At 45.1% G+C, this 13,775-nt stretch overlaps 1 protein-coding gene across 1 annotated transcript in view; it reads left to right on the top strand.

Moving 5' to 3' along the window:
* plxna3 (plexin A3) overlaps positions 1-11,343 on the top strand; it is a 72,504-nt gene extending 61,161 nt beyond the window's left edge. The window contains 24 exon segments of the mRNA XM_047340418.1: positions 75-265; positions 341-489; positions 567-687; positions 811-947; positions 1,057-1,227; positions 1,420-1,513; positions 1,600-1,719; positions 1,832-1,951; positions 2,109-2,252; positions 3,952-4,186; positions 5,379-5,521; positions 6,220-6,375; positions 6,537-6,637; positions 6,787-6,853; positions 7,167-7,313; positions 7,408-7,567; positions 7,700-7,803; positions 8,051-8,147; positions 8,248-8,325; positions 9,168-9,280; positions 9,518-9,687; positions 9,772-9,984; positions 10,638-10,788; positions 11,206-11,343. Coding sequence (XP_047196374.1) covers positions 75-265; positions 341-489; positions 567-687; positions 811-947; positions 1,057-1,227; positions 1,420-1,513; positions 1,600-1,719; positions 1,832-1,951; positions 2,109-2,252; positions 3,952-4,186; positions 5,379-5,521; positions 6,220-6,375; positions 6,537-6,637; positions 6,787-6,853; positions 7,167-7,313; positions 7,408-7,567; positions 7,700-7,803; positions 8,051-8,147; positions 8,248-8,325; positions 9,168-9,280; positions 9,518-9,687; positions 9,772-9,984; positions 10,638-10,788; positions 11,206-11,301 — 3,278 coding nt within the window. The 3' untranslated portion in view covers positions 11,302-11,343.
* Positions 11,344-13,775: the final 2,432 nt, after the last annotated feature.

The raw sequence follows: 13,775 nt of genomic DNA, 5'->3' as shown, positions 1-13,775 counted from the left end.
GAGACTTGGGACATCGTGTCACGTTGTGTGTAGTTGTTTCATGTTGTGTGACGGTGACTCTTTGTGTTGCTCAGCGTTGCTGTATAAGTGCGAGGCTCAGCGCTCCAGCTGTGGTCAGTGTCTCAAAGCTCCCGCTTCCTTCGAGTGCGGCTGGTGCACCGAGACCAGGAAGTGTCTCCTGCACCAGCACTGTCCCGCCCCCGACCAGAACTGGATGCACCACGGCCGAAACAACCTGCGCTGCAGCCACCCACGCATCACCAAGGTAGGAGACACACCGGTGACCTACCACTTATTCACTGGAAATGAGCTATGAATAAAACTGTGACTCCTCCCACAGATCGACCCTCTGACGGGGCCTCGTGAGGGGGGGACACGGGTGACGATCGAGGGGGAGAACCTGGGTCTGCAGGTGAAGGAGATCGCTCATGTTCAGGTGGCCGGAGTCCGCTGTAACCCCGTCCCCTCGCAGTACATCAGCGCTGAGAGGTGTGTGTGTGTGTGTGTGTGTGCGTGTGTGTGTGCGTGTGTTGTTGAGCTCGTCTGACTCTTTGTGTGTGCCACAGGATCGTGTGCGACATGGCCGAAGCTCTCCTCCCTCACTCTCCAGGCGGACCTGTCGAGCTCTGCATTGGCGTCTGCAGCGCCGAGTATCGAACCCTCTCCACCCAGACGTACTCCTTCGTGGTGAGTGATGGCGTCTTTTCACGGTTACCAAGTTACAAACCTTGTGTTCCTGTAGCCGGGGGTAGCAAGGTGTGATGTAATGGAGGTTAATGTGACACTAACTTCCTCCTCTTCATCCCCCAGAGCCCCAGTTTCAGTCGTGTGCGTCCAGAGAAGGGTCCCGTTTCCGGAGGAACCAGACTGACGGTGACCGGCCGACACCTGGACGCCGGCAGCACCGTCACCATTTACATCGACAAGGAGGAGTGTCTGTTTGTCAAGTCAGTTTGGATCCAACGACTCAAATGAAGAGTCCTTCATCTCAGGAAGATATTTCAAAAGAATGAAAACATTTAACATCCCTCCGTCCTTCTCCCTCCCCTCTTTCAGACGGACCAATCGGGAAATAATCTGCATAACTCCCGCCTCTCCGTCTGGCACTGGTCCCGCCCCCATCCGTCTGATGATTGACAAGGCCGAGGTGACGAGCTCAGAGACCAAATACATCTACACGGAGGACCCGACCATCACCGGCATCGAACCGAGCTGGACCATCCTCAAGTAAATACTCATCCAGAGATCAATCAATAATCAATAATTAATAATTAATCAGGATTGATCTGTAACCTGTGTGTGTGTGTGTGTGTGTGTGTGTGTGTGTGTGTGTGTGTGTGTGTGTGTGTGTGTGTGTGTGTGTGTGTGTTTGTGTGTGTGTGTGTGTGTGTGTGTGTGTGTGTGTGTGTGTGTGTGTAGTGGCAGTACAGTGATCACAGTAACAGGAACAAACCTGCTGACGATCCAGGAGCCCAAAGTCAGAGCAAAGTACGGAGGAGTGGAAACGAATAATGTAAGAACATGAACAAGTGAACACGTGAGAACATGAACACGTGATCTTCTTTTCCTGATCCCATCCTTTTTTGTTTTTCTCTTCAGTTCTGTACGGTTGTCAATGACAGCACCATGACGTGTTTGGCTCCAGGTCTGATTTACACTAAGCCCAACCCACCAGAGGGGCCGCTGCAGCCCGACGAGTTTGGCTTCATCTTTGACCAGGTAACACACACACACACACACACACACACACACACACACACACACACACACACACACACACACACATCACGGTTCATAGTATCAATTATAAAAATGTTCTGCTTACGTCCAGGTCTCGTCTCTGCTGGTGCTGAACTCCACCCCCTTCACACACTACCCCAACCCGACCTTCGACCCCCTGGGGAACGCTGGAATCCTGGAGGTCAAACCGGGGTCACCCATCATCCTCAAGGTGAGGCAACTTAAACAGGAAGTTCAGAAGAAGAAAAAGATGTGATCTGACCAAGACACAGCGTTAAAACATTGTGTGTGTGTCTGTGTGTGTGTGTGTGTGTCTCTGTGTGTGTGTGTGTGTTGTGTGTGTGTGTCTGTCGTGTGTGTGTGTTCAGGGTAAGAACCTGATCCCACCCGCCCCAGGGAACAGCCGTCTGAACTACACGGTGCTGATTGGAGAGACTCCCTGCCTGTTGACCGTGTCAGAGAACCAGCTGCTCTGTGATTCGCCAGATCTCACCGGAGAACATCGAGTCGTGGTAAGCCCCGCCTCCTCTTTCTTACCTAACTTAATCCTCTGAACCTTTAAACCCATCGACAGGTTTTCATATATTCATCACAGTCGGAAAAGGCGGAAAGAAAAGTATCGTCAGATTTACAACTTTCCAACGGACCATGAACTCGTCAAATGGGACGTTCACTTCCAGGAAGGAAGGATGGAGAGAGGAGGGAGGAAATGAGGAGAGAGGAGGGAGGAAAAGAGGAGGATGGGAAGAGGGAGGAGATGAAGGAAGGAGGGATGGTGAGAGGGGAGAATGAAGTGAAGGAAAAACAGAGAGAGGAGGGAAGGAGAGAGAGAGGAGGAGGGAGGAGGAGGAGGAGGAGGGGTCTTTATAAAGGTGAAAGTCATTAAGTGCAGCCGCAGGGAATCATGGGTAATTGGTCTGATATCACACATCAGAGGAAACACACACACACACACACACACACACACACACACACACACACACACACACACACACACACACACACACACACACAGATGTTCAAAGTGAGGTCAGCATCAATGAACAGAGACAAAACGATTGATAAGATTAAATTTAATGATAATTAATCAATACAGAAAATCATCTCTCTCTCTCTTTCTCTCCTCCTCCCTCCTCTCTCTTTTATCCATCTTTTATTCATCACTTGTTCCTCTGATCTGTTTTATAATCGATGTTTATGACCTGAGGAGGAAACACTTTAATAAAACATTCATACAGCTCAGATAATTAATACACACAGTGTGTGTGTGTGTGTGTGTTTGTGTACAGTTTTTCTTTAAAAAGGCTTGAGGATATTTTCAAAATAAAACATGCCTCTTATGTAAAAAGCTTTTTTCCATTTGGACAGAAGTATGTGGACATACTTAGTTAAGTTGTTTATCAAATGTTTTCTTTTGGTTTTTAACTTTCTGATGCGAAACCGACTCATTTCGTTTCCTCCATCATCTCGTATCGTTCTTTGTAAGTTTGTTTCTCTTCTTCTGCTCCACGTTGCTCGTGCAGCTTCAGTCATTAATATTGGTCGTGTTGCAGCTCGTCAGAGTCTAATGAGGCTGTAGATCACACTCAGACACTTTACTGCTGTTTTACTGCTCCCTGACGTCTGCTCAGTCACTGAGGAACTCGTGTTACTGTCTGTTTGTGTTGTTGCTGTCACTCACATCCTGTTAGTTTCACACAGCTCCTCCGTCCTCACGTCTCCACGACAGCAGGAGGCGCTCAACCTCATCTCTTAGAAAATACAGTTCTAAGAAAGGAAGAAAGAAAGTCAAAGCTTTAATGGTTTATAGAAAACGTGTTCATCAGGTACTCCGCACTAGTTCAAATGCACCGTGAACGTCCCCGTGGTTCAAACATTATGTCGCCTTCTGTTTCTTCTTCTATTGTTTAATGCTGTCTCTACTTCCTGTGATTGGTCCTAAAGTCCAAACTATCCAACAAAGTGTTTTCACTGCAAACCAACAGAACCATGGTTCAGTTTGATCCAGACCCAGAACACCTCTTCTGGTCGGACTAAATTCTGGTCTGTTGGTCTGGACCGTGGTTCCCGACTTATGCTACGTCCACTCGACTACTGGGGCTGCGTTTTAGTCTGGACGAGCAGAAACGAAGACGTAGATTCTCACAACCTCTCCCTCTTTCTCTCTCTCTCTCTCTCTCTCTCTCTCTCTCTCTCTCTCTCTGTCTGTAGATCCTTGTCGGGGGTCTGGAATATTCCCCGGGAATGCTCCACATCTACTCCGACAGCGCCCTGACGCTTCCTGCCATCATCGGCATCGGAGCGGGTGGCGGCGTGCTGCTCATTGCGATCATCGCTGTGCTGATCGCCTACAAGAGGAAGACTCGCGACGCAGACCGGACTCTGAAACGCCTCCAGCTGCAGATGGACAACCTGGAGAGCCGGGTGGCGCTAGAGTGCAAGGAGGGTACGTTCTACAAAATCAATTGTAAAAAATAAGCAGAAAAACATTGAGTTTTAGTTATTTTGGTTTATTTTAAGTGCAACTGCGTCTTGATTCCAAAGACAAGCCACTGTGTGAGCTAAGCTAAGCTAAGCTAGGTTTAGTATCGATTAATATGAGTCTGTGTGATTGGATAAAAACAAGAATGTTTTAAAGACTCAAGTCTCTTTTTCTACACTAGCATGTTGTATTAGAGAGTTTTCAGCCTTTTCTGTACGGCTTCTTCAAGTTAAAATAAAATAAACAAGTCACAGCCGGGAGAAGAGTTCAGAATTGAAGTTTGGACGTCAGACCTGCAGATCACACTGCTGTCTCCTCATTGGCTTATTTCTTTTTTGTTGCTAATTGATTTAGATTTAAATCCTGAAAGGTTCAAATTGGGTTTTTGAGAAGATAAATCAGTGAATCGTCTGTGTAATGATGACGTGGCGTTAATGGGATGTAAAAAGAAAACAACAGGGACCTAAACGTGAAACCTGAGGAACTCCTGAAACGAGCTGTTGATTAAAAGTAATTGATTAACAGTAATTATGTAATTTATTTTGAAGAATCGCTTCTTAAATCACATTAATTGATCCTTTTTTTTACAGAAGTGTGACCATTAAATCAATAGTAATACTTTTTGAGATCAAAGTGTTTTTAACAATGAAACAATATATATACAACATGAAACAAATGTTTTTCCTGTTTCTGAAGACAAGCAAACAACAGTCGACAGATTTAATATCAAATATTCATGGTTATTTATAAAAGTAGGAAAGTGGAAAGAAGACGAGGGAAACAAGAAACAAACAACTTATTTTAAGATCAAGTATAATTTAAAGCTTCTGTTTATTTCAGAACAAAGAAAAATCCAACTGAGACGTGTTTCACTTGTGATACATAAATTAATTAAATTGCTGAAGACTTTGATAATTTAACTTTTGAACACAGGCTTATTCTTTATTTAACTGATATTTAAAATGAAGGTTTAATGATGTTAAGCTAAAGCAGCAGAATAGACAGGAAATCAATCAAACTGAATCTGGTAGATAAATAAGACATGAATCATGTATTAGATATTAGATACATTATTTACTATGTGATTCTTATTTATTGATTCATTCAGCCCTTAATGTTGGTAACATAACGGAGTGTGTGCGTTTGATTCGTTCAGCCTTCGCAGAGCTGCAGACTGACATCCAGGAACTGACCAACGACATGGACGGAGTCAAGATTCCTTTCCTGGAGTATCGAACCTACACCATGAGAGTCATGTTCCCTGGGATAGAAGAACACCCGGTGCTCAAAGAGCTCGACGTGCGTACCACACAGTGACACACACACACGCCACTGCATGCATCCCCTGAACTCACCAAGGCTTCAGCCACACTGCTACAGATCCACCTGGCGTCCAACTAGTTTTCAAACTAAAAGCCAAACCAAAGCCGAATCCAGAAGCCTCAGAAAGCGTCAGAGCTGCTTTAAAAACTTTAACTTTCCGGCGGCAGCATCTCTGAGCCTCGGTGAAGCTTTAATTAAGAGAACCCAGCAGGAAGCTCTGAGCCACTGAGCCACAGCCACGAATTAGATTCTCTCAGATCCTAATAACTGAGTGGAAGCAGGCGATTCCCCGGGTGCAGGGATTTCTCTTAGTTTGATGAGAAATGGCAGAATAAGTTTCTTTGTGTGAAGCTGAATTCTCATCGGACCCACAGACGTTTTTGGTCTTTTTAATCCACCGTCAAAAACCTTTTTGTTTTTAAATTATTTCGATTTTCAAAGGATTTCAGGTAATTTGTTCAGGTTTTATTTCTTTAATCTTCGTCCCAGTTTAGATTTATTGAAGTTTCTCGTATCCCAGCCCCTCCAGAATCTGAGAGAAACAAACTGAACATCACAATGTTGTTGATGTAGAATCTTCACAGTTCAAACCTGTAGAGACGTCGTCTTGTTGAATTCCTTCGGCGCTCAGGTTGTTTCTAATAAAAGTGAAACGTGTTGAAATGTGTTTTCAGTCTCCAGCGAACGTGGAGAAATCTCTGCGTCTCTTCAGTCAGCTGCTCAACAACAAGATGTTCCTGTTGACCTTCATCCACACGCTGGAGGCTCAGAGGTCGTTCTCCATGAGAGACCGAGGGAACGTGGCCTCGCTGCTGATGGCCGCTCTGCAGGTGAGTCTGGTGCTCATAACAATGTGATTGATTAATGTCGTGATTAATAACTGTTAACAATTAGGCTATTGTGTAATTCACAGTCTTAATAGCAGGTAATAACTGGTACATAGACATTTTATGGCCGTTAATATATGTAAACATGAGCCATGTGTCGTCAGGGTCGTATGGAATATGCCACCGGGGTGTTGAAGCAGCTTCTCGCCGACCTGATCGAGAAAAACCTGGAGAACAAGAACCATCCCAAACTGCTGCTGAGGAGGTTTGTGCCCCCCCCCCCAATATTCAATGATGATCCAATATTATCTATCAATCAATGAATTAGAGTCCGATACATAGAGAACCTTTCTACTCAGTGGTATTAGTACTTAGAGTTTCAACAGCGCTTTGACCTTTGACCTCTGTGTGCAGGACGGAGTCAGTCGCTGAGAAGATGTTGACAAACTGGTTCACCTTCCTGCTGCATCGGTTCCTCAAGGTAACACCTCACCTCCTTCCCTCTTTCCTTCCTTTTCTGCTTCCTTTCTTTATTCCCTCCATCCATCCCTCCTTGCTTTATTCCTTGCGTCCTTCCTTCCCTTGTTTTCTCCCTCCTCCCTCCTCTCCCTAATTGACCTCGTTAAGCTCTCTCTCTCTGGTCTGACCGTGACCAATCAGATCAGAGCTGCAGTTAATTTATGCATGACATCTGAAGGGGGGTTGGTTCAGTCCTGCTGCTTGATGACTTTATGGGGTAGAAGTGTGGTGATGAAGCGCTCTGATGTCGCATGGCGTCCGTCTCTGTGTGTCAGGAGTGCGCTGGCGAGCCGCTCTTCATGCTGTACTGCGCCATAAAGCAGCAGATGGAGAAGGGACCGATCGACGCCATCACGGGAGAAGCTCGCTACTCTCTGAGCGAAGACAAGCTGATCAGACAGCAGATCGACTACAAGCAACTGGTAACACACACACACACACACACACACGCACACGCACGATAAAGTATGGTGCAGACTAATGACTGCACCCCCTCCCCCTCCCCCTCCCCATCAGACCCTGATGTGTATCCCTCCGGAGGGCGACGCGGGGACGGAGGTGCCGGTGAAGGTGTTAAACTGTGACACAGTGACTCAGGTCAAAGACAAACTGCTGGACGCCGTCTACAAAGGAATCCCGTTCTCACAGAGACAGCAGGCCGACGACATGGACCTCGGTGAGTGTTCACGCCAGAAACAAACTCCTCGCGTTTCTCTGTGCGTGTTTAAAAACCCCTGAACGCTGGCCCAGCTCCGAGCTGCTCGCCGTCTCGTGCGTCGGTGTGTAACTGTGTGTTTGTGTTGGTCAGAGTGGCGTCAGGGTCGACTGACCCGCATCATCCTGCAGGACGAAGACGTCACAACAAAGATAGAGAGCGACTGGAAGAGACTGAACACACTGGCACACTACCAGGTACACACACACACACACACACACACACACACACACACACACACACACACACACACACACACACACACACACACAGTCTAATTCCTACCACAGTGTGAGTTCTGGTTCTTTATCAGTTCCCGCAGTGACTCGTGTGGAGTTCATCCAGATTGTTGACGGGATAAGAATCGACTGAATGGATAATTAGTCAGCTGATTGATGGCGAGCGATTGGCTGATTAATTTGATGTGTTGCTGTGCGTTGCTAGGTAACAGACGGCTCGTTGGTGGCGCTGGTCCAGAAGCAGGTTTCTGCCTACAACATCGCCAACTCCTTCACCTTCACCAGATCCCTGAGCAGATACGGTACAACACACACACACACACACACACACACACACACACACACACACACACACACACACACACACAGATAACTTATCTCTTTCTCTCTTTGTGTCGTCAGAGTCGTTACTCCGGACGTCCAGTAGTCCTGACAGTCTGAGATCCAGAGCTCCCATGATCACCCCGGACCAGGAGACAGGTACTGCAGCAGCAGAAGTAAAACTACACCAATAGAAGTAGTACTGCAGTAGTAGTACTAGCAGATGTATTGTGTGTATTCCCATTACACCTGACACATATGCAGTTTTGTAAATTAAGTTTTAGGCCCAAAAAGTAAAGTGATTATTTTTTTTAAAGATAATAACATTTTCATTTCTCAGTGATCTTCATCAGTAAAGAATAAAAACCTGAATCAGATCAGTTTTTATTGTGACCTGTAAACGTCTTGATCTGTGGACTCATGTAAAGTGTGAGCTCCGCTGTACCAGCCACCGCTCCGAGGAACTTTTCAATCATTTGTCTTTTTTCAAGTTTGTGCTGGTTTTCCTGTTTTGCTTTGGTGGTAAATTTTGACTGTTCACAGCAAAACAAAAGATAATTGAACGTGTTAACTCAGACATTTAATAGAACAAAGACTCAGTTATTAAACACAATAATTGTCAGATGTATTGATAATGAAAATAATTGTTAGCTGCAGCCTCCAGTTCTGCTGTGATGGAATAATTTGACAGTTTTTCTGTCCATTAATTATTTGACACAGAAAAAAACTGGAAGCTATTTGATAAGAAGCAACAAAAAAAAAAAAACAATTAAAACAAATGAGCTGAATATAAATTGAAACAAGAGCAGACACACAACATGAAGGACGGAGGAGCAGCCGCCGAGCAAAGTTCTGACAAAACCTTCTTCAAATCGTGTAGAACCAAATGATTCATGGTGAACTGGGATTTTACCTTTTAGTAGTAAATCAATCTGCTTGTACTTGAGTATTTTTAAACGTGGTATTAATACTGAATTCTTGTCTCATGTTTGTGTTTTCAGGAACTAAACTGTGGCATCTGGTGAAGAATCACGAGCACAGCGACCAGAGAGAAGGAGACCGAGGCAGCAAGATGGTTTCTGAGATCTACCTGACCAGACTGCTGGCAACCAAGGTAACAGCACACACACACACACACACACACACACACACACACACACACACACACACACACACACACTGACAACAATCTGATTAATGAACAAACATCCCTGTGACCGAGACTAAACTGTGTCAAATTAAACAAAGACTAAGCACAAATTAGTTCATTATTCTGTTATTAGTCTGTGTATGTATTTACATTGGGTCGTTCAAATGTTTAATGTCATTCTTTTTGTCATCTCACCACCAGGGGACGCTGCAGAAGTTTGTGGACGACCTGTTTGAGACGGTGTTTAGCACTGCGCACCGCGGCTCTGCTCTCCCATTGGCTATCAAGTACATGTTTGACTTCTTGGACGAGCAGGCCGACAAACGACAGATCACCGACCCGGACGTCCGACACACCTGGAAGAGCAACTGGTGAGAAAACCACAGGATGAGACTCGACTCAAAGATCGGATCAGAGAGACGAGCGTGATCTAACCCGATGTTTCCTCTGTGCAGCCTTCCTCTCAGGTTCTGGGTCAACGTCATCAAAAATCCTCAGTTTGTGTTCGACATCCACAAGAGTAGCATCACTGACGCCTGCCTGTCGGTCGTCGCTCAGACCTTCATGGACTCCTGCTCGACGTCCGAACACCGACTCGGCAAAGACTCGCCGTCCAACAAGCTGCTCTACGCTAAAGACATCCCCAACTACAAGAGCTGGGTGGAGAGGTAGCTAACATGCTAATAGCTAATGTAGCTTAAAAAAAGCTGAGTGGGATAGTAGCATGCTAACCAGCTCATATTTTGTAATGTATACATCATGAGCTGAACTGAGAAGTAGCTCACATGCTACCGTGTTGAAACTGTAACTGTAGCTGACGTGCTAAATACTTAGAATATCAAACACACACTGGAGCTCTGTGGAGAGGAGGCTAACCTCTTAGCAATCCAGCTAACAAGTACGTTTAGTTTTTCTTTAACTTCCTCTTTTAAAAACTTACACTGAAACAACCTGAGCAGCAAATAAAGCTCAACGACACCAGAGGTGGTGATTATTCAAATGACCGTTTACTGCAGTGTCATTTCACATAAGTCATATTAATTAGTGCTGACGACATAAAAGACAATTGGCTGTTAAAAAATTACACAATTACTATCAGAGACTTAGGTAATTATCTGGATTAATGAACCGTAAAACAACACATTAACTTGTTGATACAATTATTAAATTGTGCGGTTACACTGAACTGTGTGTGTGTGTGTGTGTGTGTGTGTGTGTGTGTGTGTGTGTGTGTGTGTGTGTGTGTGTGTGTGTGTGTGTGTGTGTGTGTGTGTGTGTGTGTGTGTGTGTGTGTGTGTGTGTGTGTGCGTGCGTCCTGCAGGTACTACAGGGATATTGCGAAGATGCCCAGCATCAGCGATCAGGACATGGACGCGTACCTGGTGGAACAGTCCCGTCTCCACGGAAACGAGTTCAACACACTGAGTGCGCTCAGTGAGCTCTACTTCTACATCAACAAGTACAAGGAGGAGGTGAGGGGGGCTGAGTGTGTTTCACCTGTTTCACGTTGTCAGAGGAAATCACTGTATCCACTGGGGACCAGGAGCAACTGAACAACATTTTGTGGGAATCCATCCAGTCCTGATTTTTATATTTCAAGGACATTGTCATCTATAGAACCTCCACAATACTGGACCTAAAGAAATATCTAAATCAAGGCCCAGGGTATATTCATGCTCTCCAGAAGATGACTGGACTCCACACGATAAACTTAAAGCCTTGTTATTGATATTGTTATAACAAAAAGAGTTGGTTTGCTTTTACGATTTAATCCATTGGATCCTTAAAACAAACATAAAGAGCTTTTGAAAACTGAAATGACGTCAAGTTCTTACACTGTTCATCAGTGGAGACATCGACTAACACTAAACATGGTCTTTCCTCTGCAGATCCTGACGGCGTTGGACCGGGACGGTTACTGTCGCAAACACAAACTGAGGCACAAACTGGAGCAAGCCATCAATCTGATGTCCGGGAGCAGCTGAGAGGAGGAGATGGACGAATGGACCGATGGACTGATGGATCGATGGGGGGATGGGGGAGGATGAATTGGGGAGGGGGAAGTCGGGGCATTTTGTTTTTCTGAACTGTTTGAACAGTCAGCTGAGCTGCTCCGTGTTGGATTGAGCTGACGGCCACAGCTCCGGTCCTTAGCAATCAATCCATCAGTAATTTATTTGTCAATGGACTGATTGATTGATTTGAAGGTTGACTGGCTGGCCGGGACCCCAACTACCTCCGTTTGGTGGGTTTTGGGGCAGAAAATCAGTTTCCAAACCGATTTGGATAAATTCACAACATGACTTCAATGTGGGATCGGATGGAGTCATTTTGTGGAAACAAAGAAACCTTGATGCATCACTTGGTTTGGATTTAAATCTGCTGAAGGTGTAAGACGTGACTGTGGAAAAACCTGGACTGAGGCAGTTTTCACCAAACGAGGAATGTGATGTCAGGACTAATTGACTTGAGGATTCCAAACTGTCTGGATGCTTGGTTGAAGAGCAAAAGGTCAAGTCAACTTTCTGTCAAAGCTTCAAACTTCACCTTAAAATACTTGGTCTGTTCTACAAATGAAGACATGATGTTACCTTAGAGATGTCATCACAAGTGTAACGAATCCAGGCTAAATATCCAAAGTTCAATCCAAGGCTGAGAGCAGGAGTTGGGGCTTCTTACTGATGTCGTTACTTTGGACTCTCCTGAAATCCTGAGCCTGTGAGAAGATCAGGTCGAGTTCTGAGGAAGGAAGCGTCAAAATCAAGTCCTCAGTTGGAATATCGGACCCAACCTTGAACTTGCTTGAGAAGGATTTGTAAAGTTGTTTTAAGCTTTAATGGCAGAGAAGGAAGCAAATAAACTGATGTGGACTTGACCTGACCTCCGAACTGCTGCTCAGACTCAGAAGATGTGGAACACGGCTGGAAAATGACAGGATTCATCTTTGCAGATAATTTGAGTCGACCTTGGGCTGTTCGGCCAAACCTTTTCAGGTTCTAGAAGTTTCTAAGTTTTAAATAACCACTCAATGTTGTTTCTCTGGACAATCACTCTGTACCACAGCACACTGAGCCCGATGCCTACCGACCGACCAGTACCTGTGTCCATCAACACCTCCTTTTCTCCCATCTTCTTCTTTTCCTCTCCTTCCATCCTCTGTTCCTGAGATTTCACCTCCTATTAATGCTCAACTTCATGTCACCTCCTTCTCTATCTTCCCTTTCTTTGTTTATTTTCCACCCCACCTCTTTTTATTTAACCCCTCCCCTGCTCCATCATTGGTCAGCCTTGCTGGCCTCTGGTCATTCTATTGGCCAGGAAGACTCTTTAGTAATTTACTGCCCGACCAATCAAGACTGTGGATCTCAATTGTGAACAATTAATCAGAAATTAATTGGAAAAAAATACAGAATTGCGTTTTGAATACATTCCAGCACAGACACACAGGCAAGGTCTGTAAATAAGCAGGTTGACCCATTGATTATTGGAAGTTAAGAACTTCCAGAAGCGACTGATCTTCATGTTTCAGGACCAGAACGACCTGGACGACGGGTTCTGGATTCAGCACCAGTTGGTGAACTTTGACACTGGTTGGTGTTGATCATTTTATCGTCAGACCTTGCACATATACCCACATAGAGCCATGCTTTACAGCGCCACGGTAACCGTGCCCAGGAGGAAATACTGTGCAGAGCTATAAGCCCAGTGCCATGTAAAGAACGGACCGGATCATGTCAGAACTGGACCGGACTTGGACCAAACCCAGAAACAACCCAGAATGGAGTTTTAACTGGACCGGACTCAAGAACTCTTAAGACTTGTGGCCATAATTGTACACAACAAAAAAAGAAAGATAATAATAATAATAATGATGATGATGATAAAGTATAAAATAATTAAAAAAGAAAGGAAAAAAATTAATATTAAAATGTTAACATGTAATAAGAACTTTGTGGATATGACAGTTTGGATTTTACGGAGCTGAACTTGTATAAAAATGAAACGTTACGCTACATCAGAGTCTGGAGAAAAAGATGGAGAGCCAGGAGACGGAGCAATGGATCAGACCAAACCAACCCCGTCCTCACACTGTCACACCAGAACCGACTCAACTGGATCCAAGTGGATTAATCCAGACTGAACGAGTCTGTTTGAACCTGACGGAGCTGAACTTCAGCTCGGGAGGAAAAAAACAAACTGGACTTTTTGGTACTTTTTAGCCAAACTGGGTGTTTTTAAAGGGGCGTGTCGACTGCTGGACGGAGGGTTGGCCTGGAGGGTCAGGTGTCGTTTGAAGGGGTTAAACTGTTGCATGTTTGCTTGGGATGGAGTCTTTGTTTTAATGAGCTCTTGTACATCCTGAAGACGAATGATGGCGCTTTCACACTGCCGGCTCGGTCTCAGTTCTACGTTCAAACTGTATCCGATGTGCAGACGGAGGAATCGTACCTCCGTCCAC

Source organism: Hippoglossus stenolepis, chromosome 6, assembly GCF_022539355.2.
Source record: "Hippoglossus stenolepis isolate QCI-W04-F060 chromosome 6, HSTE1.2, whole genome shotgun sequence".
Classification (NCBI taxonomy): Eukaryota; Metazoa; Chordata; class Actinopteri; order Pleuronectiformes; family Pleuronectidae; genus Hippoglossus; species Hippoglossus stenolepis.
Note: the sequence above shows the minus strand (reverse complement) of the source record. Positions and strands in the feature narration are given on the sequence as shown.